This window comes from Lagopus muta, chromosome 3, assembly GCF_023343835.1.
Source record: "Lagopus muta isolate bLagMut1 chromosome 3, bLagMut1 primary, whole genome shotgun sequence".
Classification (NCBI taxonomy): domain Eukaryota; kingdom Metazoa; phylum Chordata; class Aves; order Galliformes; family Phasianidae; genus Lagopus; species Lagopus muta.
In genome coordinates, this window is record NC_064435.1 from 48,093,287 (window position 1) to 48,111,972 (window position 18,686).

Here is an 18,686-nt window from a genome sequence, read left to right on the forward strand (position 1 = left end):
ATGACTGAAGTCTCATGTTGATCTATAGCTCATTATTATTTTCCCAGTCTCACAGATAAATGAAGATGTGTTTCGACCTATAATTGTAATTGATAATTTTGTAGTGTTCACAGGGCCTAGCATGCCCAAAGCTAGAAGAGTTTCCCCTCTTCTGATTTCACCTGCTTCCCCTGGAGGCTCCATGCACAGCTGGGAGTGTACTAACACCTAACAACACATAAAAAAAACCCAAACCCACATTCTGTGCCCCAAGCAACTTATTTTTGTTACATTAGTTATTAATACAGAATGTGGCAAAGAGCTGAGAAGAGAAGGGTTGGGGCAAGTAAGGACAGGTGACAGCAATAAGGGGCTGTGATGACTCATGCTCAGAGTGAAGATAAGGTTGGGAGAAGTAAATGGGGTGCTTGGGCTGTCAAAATATTGAGAAGAGCAGAGCTGACATGGAAAGGACTTGGAGGGAAATGACACGTACAGAAAGACAGGCAATTTGTGTGGCCAAGTTGTGGTGGGGCTGAGAGGAATGATGCAGGCTGGGCTGGCAGAGGTGCCATTGTTTTCTTATTTTTCTTATTATTGTTTTCTTCAGTTATTCAAGTAACATTCCACCGAGAATAACAAGGTTGTGCCACTGTCAGGATATCATGAAAGTATAAGAAATCTGTGAACTTGGCAAAAGTATCATCCCAAGCAGCAGGAAAGGTGTTTACATCTCCAAGTGGAACAGAAAAGAGTGTGACAAATTTCAGCAGAAAAATTCTGTATAGAGAACTACATTGCTTGCTCTGTTAACCATAATTTTAAATTGTTTTAATTTCAGTTGAGATGAAATTACAGGGGCAGATAATTTTTCAAATTAGAGTGTTCAGATCAGGCTAGGCATTCCAAGTAAAGACAAAAAGCTGCTATGAAGAAGAAATAAAACCATTAGGATACTTATTTTCAATCCGACATAGAGCATATACTTAGTATATACTTAGATCAGTAACCCGCAAAAGAGCAGGAAGAATATCAGCAATGCTGTGAGTGAAAGAGTGAAAAATAAAGGAATCGTAGGTTTTCAATTCAAAAACACTCATCTGAAAGCAGTCGAGCAACTTCCCTATCTGATGCTGGCAGGAGCTTTGTGATACATACCCCAATGCACACAAAACTCTCCCTTACAGACACGTTTGATTCACTTACTTGGGAATTTGTGTTCATGGCTCAGAGCAAGCAGGCGTTTCATTTCTGCAAAAGATATGAAGTAATACATGGATATTATGGATACAGCAAAGACAAAAGCAGGAAGAAACAGAAGGCAAAGCAAAACAAGCATGCTTAGAAGACACTGTGTGTCTACCTTCTTCATCAATCGTGTAGCCTGATGAAACTCCATCAGTGTCCGTAACAACACAGGAATAAATTCCCAAATCATCTTCCCCAAGATTCTTAAAGACTGCTTTTGACCTTTGGGAAACAAACAACAACAAAAAAAAAGATAAAACATAGAACTAGTCTGAACCAAGATCCTTTTTCACTGTTGCAAAACCAGATTAAAAGCACCCTTGTATTAGCTTCTGCTCTGACTGCAAGGCAAATACAGGTGTCCTGACCAGAATAAACCAGGAGAGGTTATTCATGTGTGATACAAATAGAAATAGCCCAGCCCATGAAGCACCCATGAGACTGAAAGCTGACCAGTTGCCTGTTCTGGGACAACAGTGGAGATCTGGGTGCAAGATTTGTAACTTCTTGAGGAAGCTGTAGAAGCTCTCAGTGCCAGAAGTACTGGACTTAAAAGCATATTGTCAAGTCTTTGATGAACAAGGAAGGATACTCTAAGTGCAGGCTGATTCAGCTTACATGTGCAATACCAAAAGTGGTGTTTCTGCATGGTTTCTATAACCGGAAGAGCACACAGATACTTCATAGGCTGCATTTGCCCTTTCTTCCTCTCTGAAAAATGCCTAAAGAAACATTTTAGGCTTGTAAAGAATTACAATCGTTACCAAATCAGGCTATGGTGACATTATCAAAACAGTGTCCTGCTCAGATGATTGTAATGATGTTACACAGTCAAGGCATTTAGGAAGCAGACAAATAATTTAAGCCTTTGGAGATTTAACTTAACAGCAATTGGAATAATCTGTCCTGGCTGGCAGGTTGTAAGAGGACAGAGCACAGATTTTCTCACTCTGTGCCTAAATGTAACTACAAGTACATTGCCTAACCAGAAGGCCTGACTCATTCTGTGCAAGCTACAATTTCCTTATGGTCTGCACATAGACTTGCTGACAAACAGCATGCTCATGCCGAAGCCTTTTGGTAACAACAGCAGATAGAATTCTTACTGAGCTCATCCATCCAGAAAGGATGGATTTCTGTGGTCTGCTGAGGTTTTTCAAACATGAGACGATTGTTACCACTGAGTGCTCTTACTTTCCGCCTTTGGAATCGATGTCCAGTCGAGAGTCATCCTCAATTGGCTCATAGTTCTTGGACCAAACAAACTTAGAGTTTGGAGACATCTGATCACATTCAAAGTTCAAGGAAATGACTCCATCGTCATCCACATTAACCACCACTTCCTTAGTTCCTGAAAGATCAGAACAAGGCAATTCCATTTTCTTAGAGATAACAGCAAACAAGTCTGATTTATAGGGTGGATTGAGAGGATCCTTTCTATTTTGGCAGGTGGCACACAAAGTGTTGCAAATATTGACAATATCAATCCTTGACTCCTGACTAGATTTCTCATCCTAACACAAATAAATTAAGGAACAGATTAAAAAGCATTGTAAATCAAGTGATTTACTTGAGCAAGTCTAAGCACCCATGAGACTATGATATTTTCTCTAGAAAAAAAAACCTGAAGGGGAAAAAATGCAAGCCTCCAATTCCATTAAATGCTTGAATTATTAAATAGCAATATTTTTTACGCTAAGGGATAGTAAGTGTTTTCATTATGCAGCAAGAGTTTCTCATTCCCTAGTCAAACAAAAGCTCCAGAGGGAATACTGGGTACAAAAGTGGATGTTTGAAAAGGTGCAGGAGGCAAAAGAAGAAACAACCAAGCTGCTCAAGCTGCACAAATTTGTGCAACTGAGGCACATCTTTGGTGACTCTGGCTTCACTCTGGGTGGTTGGCTTAATTGCTGAGCTTGGCATCTGGCCCTGCAGCCATCTGCAGCATTAATGTGGGCACACAAAGGGTGTGAATATTTGCAATTAGCCTCTTAGTCGCCCACCCTGTTTTGCCAGTACCTGCAGTCTGTGGGCTGGATAAGGTGACCCAGTTAGTCCCTAAAAGGCCCTGAGTAAGTTCCAGATCGGGAAATGAAACACACCTCCTGCTCCCTCCATCATGAAGCACAGCGAATTTTATCTGGGAATCCTGTACCTGTGGCAATAGCTTTCATTTCAGCAGCTTGTCTGGTAATGCCACTGAAAGCACTGAGAAGTGTTGGAGAACATCCAGCTTCCTCTGAACAGCTCAGAGCTGCAGTTTACATCTGAATGGGGTACTCACGGTATATTACTGAGTTTAAGACAACGCTGGGCTGCCCAGAATTCTAATGGCGTGCCTTCTCACAATGCACTGTGTCTTAATGACAAGAGACCTATTCCCGACATTGTAATTAAGGGCTTTATTTTCAGCATAATTCTTAATGAATCTCAAGTATGCAAGGAGATTTCTGTGTTTCATCATTCCAGTACTATACACGTCCTCTCCAGCACTGCGATTAGCTCCTGTAATGACAAGTGCTGTACGCGCAACCTTCTTATTCTTTATAATTTGCTACGACTGTTTAATGAAAGATTAGATTAATATCCCTGGTTTGGCCCTATTATTTACCAGCCCTCACAGGAATGAAGCACAATAAGAACCAGGAGATGATTAATGGGTACTAAGGTCTACAAATAATTTGTGAGGCAGCTGCACATTTTTCAAAATTTTAATGATGTAATTTATTATATGCAAATTCATTGCTTGACATTTCACTAATGTTTAGTTGACATTTCACTAATGTTTAGTTTCCTCTCGATCATTAGCACGTGAATCTTTGGGTGGCAGCTGATGTGATGTGTGAAAAAACACAGCCAGAAGGAACATTTGAAGAGCAGCATCTCTTATGTTTGTTTTAGAGTATCCACATTAGAATCATAGAATGGCCTGGGTTGAAAAGGACCACAATGATCATCCAGTTTCAACACCGATGCCATGGGCAAGGCTGCCAACCACCAGACCAGGCTGCCCAGAGCCACATCCAGCCTGGCCTTGCATGCCTCCAGGGATGGGGCATCCACAACCTCCTTGGGCAACCTGTTCCAGTGTGTCACCACCCTCTGTGTGAAAAACTTCCTCCTAATACCTAACCTAAACCTCCCGTCTCAGTTTAAAACCATTCCCCCTTGTCCTAGTACTATCCAGCCTTGTAAACAGTCATTGCCCCTCCTGTTTATATGCTCCCTTCAAATATTGGAAGGCCGCAATGAGGTGATGATAACAGTGCATAGCATGTATCTCCAGAAGCAATGATGTTTTTTACCTCTAATAGTTATGTGGAAGTCAGAAAAATATGTATTTTTAAACTACTGTGGCAGAGGACTTGCCTACCCCACAGTGTGAAACCAAAGAAGCTGCCACAATAGTAGTAGCTTAATTTCCCCTTTCTAGGTAGTGTGGTGGTTTGTACAAATCATCCAGAGTCACTCTTAAAGTCCTGATAAAAAATAAAATACTTAGATACCATTTCAAATACTGATTTGAGGGCTTCTTTACACTGAAAGAGGTAATGTTAAGATAAAGCAGACAGCACCAAAACACTGGAGTTATGGGCACCATCTTTCCTACAGCTAGTCAGAAAAGTTGATTGGGATTAATTTAATTAATTTCTGAGATTTTGTCATAAAACTTCCCAAACATGCTGCTCAAAACCTCTCTCATCAAGGTTAAACTTGCCTATTGGTTAGCTGAAGGGATTTTGGTGGATGACTGACTTTGTGCTTAAAGTAAATTTGTGGTTGCCATGGGGTTAAGTTTTTAGTTCTGCTATGGCTTTGGTCACAGCAGCACCAAGGGCAGAATCAGAAAAATCAGATAATAGCAATTTTATACTATCTTAGTATGCTTCTGATTGCGTTGTGAGAGGTCAGGTGAGTGCAGGGACTTCCAACAGGTTGCCCTGACTGAAACAGTCCTCACATGCACCATCTTCCAGCCAAGGATTCACACAAACGTGTAGAAGGCCTCCTGTAAAAAAGGCTTTACAAAAGCCCACAACAAAACACTTCATGTAAGGTTAAAGGTTGGATCCCATAGTTTGACCCCCAGGGCAGATCAAATTCCTGTGCCAAGCCCTCCTGAAGCAGTTGATGCATGGTTTGAATCTAACTTCCATTTATGCCAGCATGCGAAAGGACTAAGAGCAGACCTAAGAATGATCAGGAGAGATATGCAGTTGCTCCTAGACTTCTCTTGCCTCCTGTGAGATCTGCAAAATCACCAAAGTGATTTTGTCCAAAGATAAAATTTCAGCTCAAGACTAGCCAGCATTGCTGAATTTTTATTTTTTTTTTTCTCTCCTTTATGTCTGTGGGTTTTTTATTTAGTTTTAAGAGATAACTGTAAAAATGAAATACAGTTTTTAAACAAGGGAAGGATGGAAACTATCATACCATTCTATTAATACATGTAACTGGATAAAGAAAATTGATATCACGCATTTTAAAACAAGTATTTCCATTCAGGATGTTATTTACTTACATTCTTTGGTTAGAGAGCTCAGTCTCTTGGCAATTCTACATGTTTGCCAACATTCCAGTGACATTCCAGCAGGAATTGTGCAGAGAGATCTTACAATATTTTGTCTCCATCCACGATGTTAATAAAGACGGTATTCATTGGGCAACACCAGAAGATTTGTGGTAATTTTTGATTGTTCTTGAGATTTGTGTGGTTTGAGTGAGAAAGCTGAAAGCCTATTCAGGAGACTGCTTTCTGAAATACGTTCTTTAATAAGCCTTTTGTTATTTCTTAGCACTATTAAGAAGCTTAGTTTGGTGATCAGTTTATCTGCATACCTTAGGTCAAAATATGGGTCAATCAGATTTGTTTAAGTAAATCATCTTCAACTTCCCTGACTTTCTTGAGATCCATCAGACATCACTACGGTGAACAACAGCCTGGCTTGCAAAAGAGTCATAGTCCTGAGATTCATCACCTTCTCTAACTGTGAGGATTGCAAAACAAATATTCTACTCACATTAATGGTGCTGGATTGAGCTTGGGCCACATTGGACTACGAAAACTGCTGAAAAATCTTTTTTTTTTTTTTTTTTTTTTTGTTATGACGATCATCTTCAGAACAGTTTACATCCATATATTATTTTCACTGCATGATCAATCATTTATTTCATACATTTAAATGTTATTACCATAACAAGTTTTTATAAAAAATCTGATGGATGGATGTTAACCCTCAAGGGAAATAGATTAGTAAAGGCAAAAGTTCAGTACTAATAGTGGTTTGATGTTCAGTTTAGAAGTGGTTGTTGTTGTAGTATCTAAGCTGTTTTCAAGAATCGGTTTCTAAGTCTTGCCTTGCTATACTTGCAGGTGATGAGAACAACCCTAATGCTTCTTCAGTGGTTTGTTGGTCTGAACTTAGGGCTACTTTATTTTTGAAAGAAAAGAAAAAAGATGCAGTAGCTGTGAGAGATGAAGCTGAGGTATGGATGGCCAGATGAGCAGTGGGATGAGCAATCCTGCTTGCCCTGTTATTATGATTACAGCTGTTGACATGGTAAGATTTACCTACAGTGCCCCTTTTCATCTCATCCTGTAGGAAGTTCCCAGGCTTCTGATTTTGCACCCAGACTTCTCATGGCCTCTCTTTCCCATGTCTCCAGTCTTTGGTGCTCCTGGCTCCACACTCCTCCTACTATGACCATTTTCAGGCCACATCTCCATTACCACCATATCTTCCTTTTACTCTAGAACAAACCTATTCTCAACTAAATTATTTTAGTCCCTTCACAGCTCATGTATTTCTCTCCTATTCCAACCCTTTCTTGCCTACATACTTATCTTCTTATCTCCATATCACAGTCTTGCCTTTTCTTAACCATCCAGTCCATTCTACCCCCTTTCCCATTCCACTAATAGTCACTACAGACTTCTCATTCAAATATTTCTAGTTCTTTTCTTCCTCTGTCTTCAGATATCCTTTTGATCACATTTACAGCCTCACTGGGAGACTGTTCAAAACTTCTTAGGATTACATTTTTTAAATCTTTATTTTAAATATTAAGGGTAAAGAGTAATTTCTTTTACCCTTTCCTCAGGTATACTGCGTAAATTAAACAGAAGAGAGAGATAAACAAATAATTAACTACAGGAAGGGCAAAGCCTACAACTGTAGAATTTTTGGTTGGGCTGATCTTAACAAATCCTCCACTCATGCACTGTTCTATTGCAATACACATATAACTTTATATTCCTGAACAGGTTGTTACAATAAGAAAACCTGTCCTGACTTAAAACATATCTGACCAGGCAGAAGGATATATTCTTCAACTTGTTTCCTGCATACTAAGAATGTTTGACTTTGAGGGGGGTCAGGTTGTTCACATGCGGCCTGCGTGAAAACACATCACACAGACAGGCACCTCTTTAAATAGGACAAAAAAGAGGAAGCATTTCTAGCAAACCTGGTCGTGTCTCAGCTACAACAGGATCAGTGATATCCGATGGTCTCCCAACACCAGCCTGGTTTGTCGCCCGCACACGGAACACATAGCTCACCCCTTCTGTTAGGCCAGCTATCTGCAGGAAGCAAACATATGCATGACTTATTACAAAACACCAATTTTAATTTCACATTTTTTACAGTACCAGTCTGGATGCCTGACAACCATATTTCCTTTATTTTTTATTTTGCTCTTTCTCCAGTTGGCAAATATTCCTTCCTCTTTTTTATTTTTCTTTTCTTTTTTTTCAGCCCCAGAGAAGCATGACTGATATGTTTGATTTATGCTTTCCTTGTATGCATAGCTAACATTTAGACAGTGCTACAGCTGCTGTTGATTTATTTATAAAAGGAGCATTGTTATTTGAACAGGATGTTTTTAACTCGTGTCCATTGACCTCTAGAACAGCACAATCTTATACTGTAGATAAATTATCAGTAAAATGTCCCAGTCCCACTTCTACAGAACCTGAAGGGCAGTTAACTGTATGGATCTTGTTCTACTCTCTTGAGCAATTGCAGTAACATTGTAACACCTGTAAATGCTCCTATAAAACATGCGTGAAAGTGAATGTCTTCCAAATGCTCTGGAAAGCATAGAAGTAGCAAATCCACTTCAGATGTATCTCTGAAATTGAAATACACTTGATTCCTTATTTAGAAGTCATTCCACAAAATCATGTGACATAATAGTGGGAAATGGTTGTGTTTTACATGCCATTAAATGTGTGGAGAGAGTAATTTGTATTTGAAAGAACCACATACCACATTATTTACAACATCCATTTTTGTGTAATGTTTTTGTGTAGCAATGCTCTTTGAGCTAGGAAATACCAGGGATGCCTACTGTGTTGTAAGAATAATATGCAGTTTCAGCACAATTTCTATTCTTTTTTTTTTTTTTTTTTTTGACATATCAGATTATCTTCTAAGTTAGTACCTTGTCTGACTACAGAGACTTCATACATGGGCGTCCCAGGCACAACATAGCCTGCTAAGTGTTTCAATAAATGCTACGCAGGACTATATTATCTGTGACTGACTTCTTTAAGATTATTCTGTTATATTTGTATTGAATCTCAAACTACTTTACCTTCAAGAATTTCTTTTGAAGTGGCTTCTCATTGACGCTTCTCCAACGTTCCTCCTTTGCTTCAGTTTCCTTCATATCAATGTAGTAACCAGCTATAGGACTACGACCAGTATAAACTGGTTCCTTCCACAGTAATACCAAAGAGTCCTTCCTAACTTCTGTGTACGTGACATCGTGAGGTGGCCCTGAAAGGTAAGAGTGAAAATTGGAATTGTGTTGTCAGAATAAAGACCAAAGGGATTAACGCATAAGACTTCAAAACACAAAATCAAACAACACATCGCACACCCAAAGCTGACACAGCAGGTGCAGTTCCATTGTATCAGATCTAGATGAGATATGAATACAATTCATACCTAATAAAAGAGTGGCCCTAAAAAACAATCCAAGTTTTTGAGATTTGGTATCTTAATCAAATATTTACGAACAAACAAAAATTACAAATAACCTCCCAAGCCAGGGAAATAAGTTAACTATTAAGCTAATGTGCTGCTTTAAGGACAGTTTTAAAGTCCACTGGAGCCAATGGAGATTGTTTTCAATAATTTCAGTGAGTGTTAAAAGGTCAGAGATCTGGCCTTGAAGTAACATATGATACATGACAGAAGGGCTACAAGGACTCTCTGCCTTCTCTGTTAGACAGGATTTTATATTTATCACTTAAACTAAGGAGCACAGAGGCAGACACAGTACAAAAACAAAGCAGTAAAAATAAAGAAAATACAAGCTGCTTGTAAAATGCTACTGGTTATGTGGGCATTGCTTAATTCATCAGTGTAAGTACATTAAAAGAATGTGATGAAGGCACAGGCCTCGGTATATACTTCAGTACCCACTGACTGCCCTAGAAACAAGACATTGAGAACTTAGACTATTTGTTCCAGAGCACCCTGTGGGTGGCAGTAACCTTCGTGTTACACTCAGGATCCTACCAGGTACAGCAATGGTCCATTCTTCACATTTGAAGGGCTTGCTGGGCAGGGAGGGTGTCCCAACCCCAGCCAGGTTAGCAGCAGCCACCTGGAACTGGTACACCATGTTTTCCTTCAGGTTTTCAATCTGCAGATCCAATAAAATAATACTTATTAACTTTGGATTAAGGCCTTAGGAGAAAGTCACTATCATCTAATACATGAACGTGCTTTGAAGTGCCTGAAGAGATGAAAACTTTATTGATATCACACATATCCTGGCTTTCCCTCTAAGCCGTGACATAGCATATGTGAGCATTCTCAGTATGCTCAGATCTTAAAACTATTCCTGTTGAAAGACTTTGGTAGTTGGGGAGGGAGCAGGATATTGCTCAACAGTTATACTGATCTGTTTCATGATAGGCAGCAAGTTCACTTAAGTCAAGAGTTGTCCTTGTAGCAGGGTGAAATTCAGTCCTGGCATTCCTTTTCAATTGCAAAGCAGCTCAGATAGATTGTAGCTAGCACTACAACACTTCTAAACTGGCCTTTAGAAACTAATCACAAAACCCAGCTTGCACAGAGCTGGTTCCAGTACCAGCAAGCACTCGAGTAGGAATGCCAGTTGTTTTGAGGGCCTGACTTCCAAAAATCCAGCCTATGCCTAGAGGAATTAATTCACAGATTATGGTTGGTGCCAGAATAACAGACAAGTTTACAAATAATTGTAGAGAGAAGAATTTAATGGAGTTAACTAAATAGTACTGTCCCCAGGCTTCTCAATTCTTTAGTGAGCTATTTGTTAAATGAGGATTTATGTAATAAGGTGAACAGAAGAGCATCAGTGTGGTAAATGTTGCACTAAATGTATACATAAAACCTCTACGAACAGACTATTTCCATTACTGTGAGACAAACACTAACAAGGAAGCTGGTAGAATGACACAGAATTCCTGCAGTACAGGAAGCTGCAGTTTCAATAACATATTAACCATATGACACGAAACCACTGTTTTAATACCATCTGTTAAAGTTCTCTGATGTCACAGCTACCACTAAAATAATGTCTATCACTTCTGTACCACCTTTCAAGCAAGATAAACCTTAGAGGAAGGACAAATATGTTTACTATGATCCTCAGTATAATTTTGGTATGTTTCCATGAGAAGTTAGCAGAAATATGCACCTTGGATATAATGCTCTGAAAAATCAATCCGTGCACTAAATCACATTACCATCCTAATCTGACTTTGAGATTTCTTTTGGAAATACAGTTTGCACCCTCAGCAATAGCAGAAGTGGATCTCTTACCCTGTATGCCCTCTCGCTAACGGCTTTAATGTTGGCCTCCCTCCATTTCCCAGGAACTCCACCAATCACTTCACGGTAGTTCACGTAGTAGCCAGTAATTTCAGTTCCCCCAGTGGCTTTGGGTTGTTTCCATCCTAACACCATGGAGTCCCGAACACTCTCAAGGACCGTGATGTCATATGGTGGAGATGGAGCAGCTGTTTCAACATGAATAACATGTAAGTAGGAAGTAATATCTCAATAGCCAGACAGGCATCTGGTTACCGTATTCAGGTGGCCCCCATCCTGCATTTCCAAGTTAGGAAAATACTTGTGCGGCCAAGGGGAGTTCTGCTGGAATGAGAAATGAAGGATAAAAGCTTCCATAAAGCAAACATGAAAATCCAAATGGCATAAGAATTAATTTTCAAGATCATTGGGTTTTGAGAAGCAAGCTGATACACAGTGAAAGAATGTGTTGCAATTGCAGCTCTGATGTAAGTGATCATGAACTTGTCTAAAACCGTGATAAATGAGGAACTAAAATTATCATTACAAGAAAAGTAAAATGTTAGAGATGCAATGATTTGTTTTCTTTTGCTGAAAGCAAATCCTTTTTCACACATATAATAATTGTTGTAATTCCTTTTTTCCTATTAAGGCCCACATTCTTCCCTTCACAGAATGCCAGTTATCTGTTTATTACTATTATTATTGTTAAATTTACACACCATGTAGATTTTATCATTGCACCCTTCATCTTACCTTAAGGAAGTAAGCATGATCATAGGCACTGTAGGCTGACTGAAAATGGAACATGTCTGTTACTGGAACTTACTTTACAAAATTTGCTGCATTATCCACTTTTTTTTTTTTTTTTTTTTTTTAATTATAATTACAACAAAAGAGAAATAATTAACTTCTCCCAACCCGTTTTCTTACAATGCCCTCTCCATACGTATTGGGGAAACATTTGCCCACACTTAGATATCACGTACTGGTTAAAAGCCCTATCTGTCACCTTCCAAATTTGATGGAAATCTCACATCACATACTTTGGTATTCTATCACAGCGTTAGCTGCCCCCAGGTGCAGCCCTGTATCTTGTTTGCTGTTCAGAGCTTTGAACAAGCTTTTTTCAATCTCACTTCATGAATCTCCCATGCCATGGGAAGTAAACTAAATTCATTCACTGGCCAAGTACCAAGACTTAAATGAAATTCAAGCTCCATATTTCTTAGGCGCAATGGGTGTTTAGGTGTTGACAACATAAAATGTGATTTTGTCCACGTGTCTTCAACTTGATAGGTTTCCCTCATTACAGATAACCATCAGTCAGAGATATAATGCAATGTTCATTAGCACCGCATCTCAGAGGATAAGCCGTAGCTTAGCCACAAATCCACAAAGGATCTTCACACATCTTTGCACAACGCAGATCTTCATACTTACCGTTGTAATCAGATTTTGTTTCCTCCACACATACGTAACCCAGAAACTACGTAACAAGACTCCTGACAGAGAACAAATTACTGATGTGGTGTAGACATACTATACGGGATATATTAGTATGTACTCCAGACAAGCTATTACATTAGTGAAGGAGTAGATGTTTCACTTTCAATAGCCAATAGATTTGTGTAATGGTCTCTGATAACAAACATTAGATACACGACTTCCATTTGACTTGAGCACATAGTTACTATGACTGCTGGAAGATGCACCACTGGAGAGAAGGTTCCCTTGTGGTGTAGCTGAGTGCAGGTTGCAGCCATCCAAGGTGGATGTACCAAAGCAGTGAAAGCTATTTATTTATTAATTCTCACCTATATCTTTCTTCTTTTTCATTTTTTCCATTGTCAAAGGATCCCCGGGTGGAGACTTACTTGCCTGCTTAGCAACGATTTTTTGCGGTGCAGATGTGATAACGTCCTTAACCATTTCTTTCAAGTTATTGTCTCCTGTACTCCCCAGTTTGTCAGAGCTACTGGGTAGCGGGTCTCTATTAAATTTAGCATTGCATTTTAGCAAAGCATCTGTGTCAAAGATAGGCTGGGAGGACTCATGCATGCCTTCCCAGCTGGTAGTGCAGTCTGTTAGTCCATCAGCTTTACCACTCAGTTCAGGACACACACCATGAAGCAATCCTCCCCCTATAATTGCCAGAAAATAGTAAAGACATTTTGAATTAGAATACATTATTTTTTTCATCATTTACTCAGCAGAGCATAAAATGCAGACAGTGAACAGTACAAAGAAACCACGACAAATCACTGTTCTTATGGACAAAAAGCTACACTTGGACTCACAAAAATTTGAAATGCGTAGAATACCTCTCAACATCCTCACGAGTTATTTTCTTTTAATGACATCTAATTTTCAGAGCAGAATAAATATGGAAAGTTAGTATTAATCTTCATTTTCTATAATTATTTTACTATTAGATCTTCCAAGTCATATTTTTATTCTTTTAAAAAGATCTTACAAAATTACCAAGGAGCACATTTCTCTGCTCTAGGGTTGAGTTTTGTGATTCTGATATAGATAACAGTGAGGATGTTGAGACAAACAGTTTGTTCTAGCCCAATGATCTCATTAATCTGTATGGATTAGTTCATGCAGTGGCAAACAGAAATAATTCATCGACAAAGGAAGAACACACAGGGTTATAGAAAGTTTGCAAGAAGCACACTAGAAGTACATTTATTATTAGGTTTAGGTGTGAAAACACATTTCTAAGGAGCTGACTATATGTAGGATGGTGTGTGTTAGAGGCAATAAATACCACATTAGAGGATCAGAATGATATTCCTTCTTCCTGGATGATTATGAAGTGTAATTGGCAGTGCCCTCCTACAGCAGTTCCACAAGAAACACGTGAAGAAATCTGAATGGTGAACAGTCTACAAAGCTGCAGTGACTGTTAAAGTGTGGCTGTGAGGCAAAATGTAAGAGCTACAGGTAAAGTATCATTTGTGGACAGCACTGTAAACCAGGATAATTAGTTATCAATAGATGTTGAAAACATCTTTACTTAAATATACATATAGAGAGAGAGAGATTTACCATTGAACAAAGCAATAGGAAACAACTTACCAATGGCTGCTTGCACTTCTATAGGCTCTGAATCCTGGGAAAATTCACTGAGTCCAGCTGCATTAACAGCCCTGACTCTGAAAATGTACTTCTCACCGTTGACAAGCCCATGGCAAATGAATCTAAAACAAACCAGCAAATGAATTATTAGAGTATTACGAAGAAAATACAAATCTTAAGGGGTGTAGAAGAAGCGTTTCTTCTGTAAAATTTATTCTGGTTTCTGAAAATTGAGGTTAAAATATGAACCCAGTAATTATATGAAGGTCAGAGAAAGCAGAATGAAGTATCTAAGAACCTACTTCCTGCAAATAGAATGTCTGAAATCACATATTTTATACAGACCCTTTTTTACCAATACTCTTTCCCACCTAAGACTATACAAGTTCCTGTGTTACAGAAGGGTCTATATTACTTTCGCTGATATATAAGATTCATCCTTCCTAATGGAAACAGTGGAAAAATCTTCAGAGATGAGGTCTGCATTTGCCTGTGGGATTCATTCATTACATAAGCAGAAGACAGCTGTAGCACAAGTCCCCATCGTTCACATCCAATCAGAAATGAAAAACTGCAGTGTACACAGAAATCACAGGACATTTAGCAAGACCCCCCAAAAATGTCCAAACTTTTATGGTACTTCCATTATTCTAAGTCAGACAAGCTATTTTATTGGTATCGTTTTTCAGCTGTATTATATAATGTTTACATTTTAAAAAATCACGTTTTTTTCAAGTTGTTCCCCCTTAAAAAAAAAAACACACAATTCCTCAAGACATAAAATGTTTCTTTTGGAAAATAAACAAACAAACAAACAAACAAAGTGTTTCGTAAAATATTTTGACATATTATTTAATATGTACTTTAAGTGTATTTTATTTCATGTTCTTTTCATTATATACTTCACAATGTTATATTCTGTGCTTCAAAGACTGGCATCATGCAATAATATAAGCAGAAAACTAGCATCAAAAATATAAAACATATTCCCAAAATTTTACTTCAGGGAAAAAAAATAAAACCTGAAATTTTCAGGACAGAACTTACATTGCTCATTCCTCCAGACTTTTCCAAAGCATTACCCTTCACCTGGACATTCACAGCAAGCGAATTTCAAAACATCAAAATGTACTGCATCCAGTAAACTATGAGCTACAGCTAATGCTTTGAAATTGTATCAGTCACAATAATATTAGATAACACACAGCCTGTGCCTGTCTGTATCATGCATCACATTGCATAGAATAAAAATGCAGTGATAAGAGCAAAAGCAGTGTATTTCTGTAGCAGTATAAAGTAATTCAAATCAATACTCTTATTTTGAAGCTGAATAAAGATCACATTTTATATTCTGAAACAAGAAAACAGCATGAAGCTTCATCAACACTTGATGTAGCCATAATAAAAATAACAGTGATCCAGAACATTCTATGATTCTATAATTTTACGATATGAGAGCTTAGAATATTGGCACAAGTGGCTTATGAGCATCCATTAACATCTTGATAATTGCAAGTGACAGAGCAGTTAGAAAGTAATATTGTTGGCATGAAATAGTCTACATTTCCTCCTGACATGCTAGATACACAGGCCCAGAAATGTTTACAGCAGTCTTCCAACTGAAGGATTTTGCTTTCAAACATGATGTAGTTCAGTTTTTCACATTTGTAAGTTCACTCATTCCTCATTGTACCATTTCTCATCAAACTGATGGATACAACAGCTAGTGAGTTGTTTCTCTTCACTGCCAGTATCCATATTTCCACCACACCCCTTGACTAATTGTTTTCAGTACGAGGTTGATTATAAATTACTTTTGGAAAAGAACCACATTGAAATATGTTTTTATAACATCTTACAAGAGTGTAAGAATGATTTCAGCCTCTGCTGGCTACAAAGAACAATTACTACTACTAGTACTATGAACATCTGAAAACACATAAAAGCAATCAACCAAAAAAAACCACCAAAAAAAACCAAAACCAAACCAAAAAAAAAAAAAAAAAAAAAAAAAAAAACAACCAAAAACCATAACAACCATCTAGTGACCACAATCTCCATGTTTTAAAATCCATTACCTTGTGCCTTTGACTGGATTGTTGTTGCATGGTTCCCAATGACCAGATCCAACCACACTTGACTCGATGTAATATCCAACCAATTCCTTGGCATCTGGGGGTTCTGTCCAAGTGACAACAACGGAGGTATCTGTGTTTCTAGTTGGCATAATACGGCCAGGAGGTTTGGGAATATCTGGGGAAGATAAGCAGAAATAAATTAATGACCATCCAGAAAAAAAAAAAATCACCAAAAAAATGTGACATTCCAATCTTGATTGTTTTAGCACTGATAATACACAATGCAGTGCACAGAAGAAGTTAGAAAGCAATATCCATATCAAATAGCAAAACACACCTTCAGTATTTTTTGAAGAGAACTGTTTTACTCTTCTTAATGAATGTAGTTTATATAAATCAAACTGAGGTGAAATGAGACAACCCAGGAATTTGGTTCAAATCTGCATTGGAGTTCTGGAAGAAAATGCCAATGTAGACAAAGCTACTACGCAACTAGTAGACAAGTAACTAATTCTTTGTTGTGGGGAACATCAGGGACTTTTTTCCAGTAGAAATAGTTTCTGCATCCATATAAATATTAAATCTTTCACGTTTGTTTGATTTGGCAAACGAGGAAGGTTAAACTCTGCTCATGTCTGGGCTTATGTTCAATATGGTCTCCAAAACAGAACAGTTTTGTGCTTTATTGAGCTGTCATTTTCTTCCACTGTTTGCAGCCTTTGTGGTTCTTGATATCATTATTTGCAGCTTAACTCCTTTGGTTTGTATCTGCCATTTGACCCTACATTAAATGTTTGACAACCCAATCCAAAATTATCTTAGCTGAAGGGAATACATCACTGACCACTCTTCATTTTCCAGTTAGAAGCTGAGCAGCTATCGTCACGCAAAACAACCACATAGCAAACTGAAAAGATACCATGAAGAGAACTTAGTACTTATGATCACTCACCAAGTTTGTCATCCACCACAGTGGCTTCAGTTGCTTCTGAAGGCTCACCGATTCCAGCTGAATTGCAACAGCGAACCCGGAAGCAATAGGATTTGCCTTCAGACAAATCAAAAACTGCAAAGCGAGGGGACTTCACAGGGATCTCGGTGTTCACCCTTTGCCAGTCCTCTGTGCCAGCAATGCACTGCAGTCAAACCCAGAAACAACATTTTGAACAAAACTCTCTCAACACAGAGTCTAACCTGACAAGGCCTCCTACCTGGACCATGAAAGGTATGTCTGCTATGGAGAAGAGGGAGTCGTCCCTGGTTTTAGCCACTCCACTGTGTAAGTGTATTTCAAAGCTTATTAATCTGCCAGATGTCCAGTCACTCCATAAATCACACATACAAGCTTACTGTTTTCAATATACCAAAGCTAAACACCTCTCCACAGCAAGGAATTGTCATTTTTTAACTGCATTCAGCTCTGCATCTTACTCCCCAGACCATTTTCAACGGAAGTTCTGCAGACATTCAACACCATCCACGTGAACACATTGCTTCTAAATGCTGCTGTGTCACTCCTGAGGATGTTTTTGAGGTGGCTTCCAGGATTAATGAAGATGTGCATTCAATTTGTGAATTGCTTTTGTTTCTGTGGCTAGAAGTTCTACTTACCATGGTCACTTATACTGTTAATATTAGTAATTAATTATTGTCTTGCATTAGGAATAATTTCAAAGAATATCCAGGTTTCTGTGAGATTTCAAATACTCAGAGAAACTTTACCTAAATATGTGACATTAATGTTCAGTATTCTGCATGCAGTAGGTTGTCAAAAAATCAAAATAGACTATATTATATGGGAACTCAAAATTAATGTATTCACCCTCTGTAAGTCTGTTGCTAAGTGAAATTCCTTTCTTTAGACCAGATTACATTAGAGAGATGAAAAACATGAAATGGGAAGATATTTATGCCTCTCATGATGACAGCTCTAGAGTGATAAGAAAAAGCATTGATAACAAGTTTGTGGGAGTCATGAGGTACTAGTAAAATGGTGAAGATGGTGAAGATATTTTTGGGCTGGTAACCATGCAAAGAAGAGCTCAGAAAAGGACACTGAAATGAAAAGTGATTTGGTTCTAGAAAATAAATTTTGTCAACTTAGTTGAGGTGGTTAAGTACAATTGAAAGCCAATATAGAGGATAAATAAAGAAAAGCAGCTGGAGAAGCACACCACCCACTGCCTTATTGTGATCACATCCACTGGTTGGTCTCCAGAAACATTTAGCAAGTGTTGATGAATGACAGTGGGAGGAATGACACACCTTTGCTTCATACACACTTCCATGTCAGATACCAATTTGTCAGACTGCCCCTCTGCTGCCATCTGTCATGTGGCAACAAAATGCAATGGAATATTGGTAGGAAGGTTCAACCTCTACTGCCATATCACCAACATCCACCACTGATGTCACTGGCCAACATCATAAAATAGGAGGCATTACTTTTGTAGCAGCCCTCAGACAAATCATATACATACAACTG

The 18,686-nt window shown here is 38.4% G+C and overlaps 1 protein-coding gene across 5 annotated transcripts in view; it reads right to left on the bottom strand.

Moving 5' to 3' along the window:
* The window catches only part of MYOM1 (myomesin 1), a 76,894-nt gene that overhangs the window by 24,660 nt on the left and 33,548 nt on the right, over positions 1-18,686 (bottom strand). For 2 of the 5 annotated variants that reach the window (XM_048939747.1, XM_048939748.1), the window contains exons 15-25: positions 17,154-17,337; positions 16,202-16,376; positions 14,124-14,245; positions 12,854-13,180; positions 11,049-11,245; positions 9,759-9,885; positions 8,827-9,011; positions 7,696-7,810; positions 2,422-2,578; positions 1,343-1,449; positions 1,186-1,230 (exon numbers count right to left, since the gene is read on the bottom strand). In XM_048939747.1, the coding sequence (XP_048795704.1) occupies positions 1,186-1,230; positions 1,343-1,449; positions 2,422-2,578; positions 7,696-7,810; positions 8,827-9,011; positions 9,759-9,885; positions 11,049-11,245; positions 12,854-13,180; positions 14,124-14,245; positions 16,202-16,376; positions 17,154-17,337 (1,741 nt within the window). The remainder of the gene's footprint in view (positions 1-1,185; positions 1,231-1,342; positions 1,450-2,421; positions 2,579-7,695; positions 7,811-8,826; positions 9,012-9,758; positions 9,886-11,048; positions 11,246-12,853; positions 13,181-14,123; positions 14,246-16,201; positions 16,377-17,153; positions 17,338-18,686) is intronic. The other 3 variants (XM_048939750.1, XM_048939751.1, XM_048939749.1) reach the window with 2 other exon arrangements.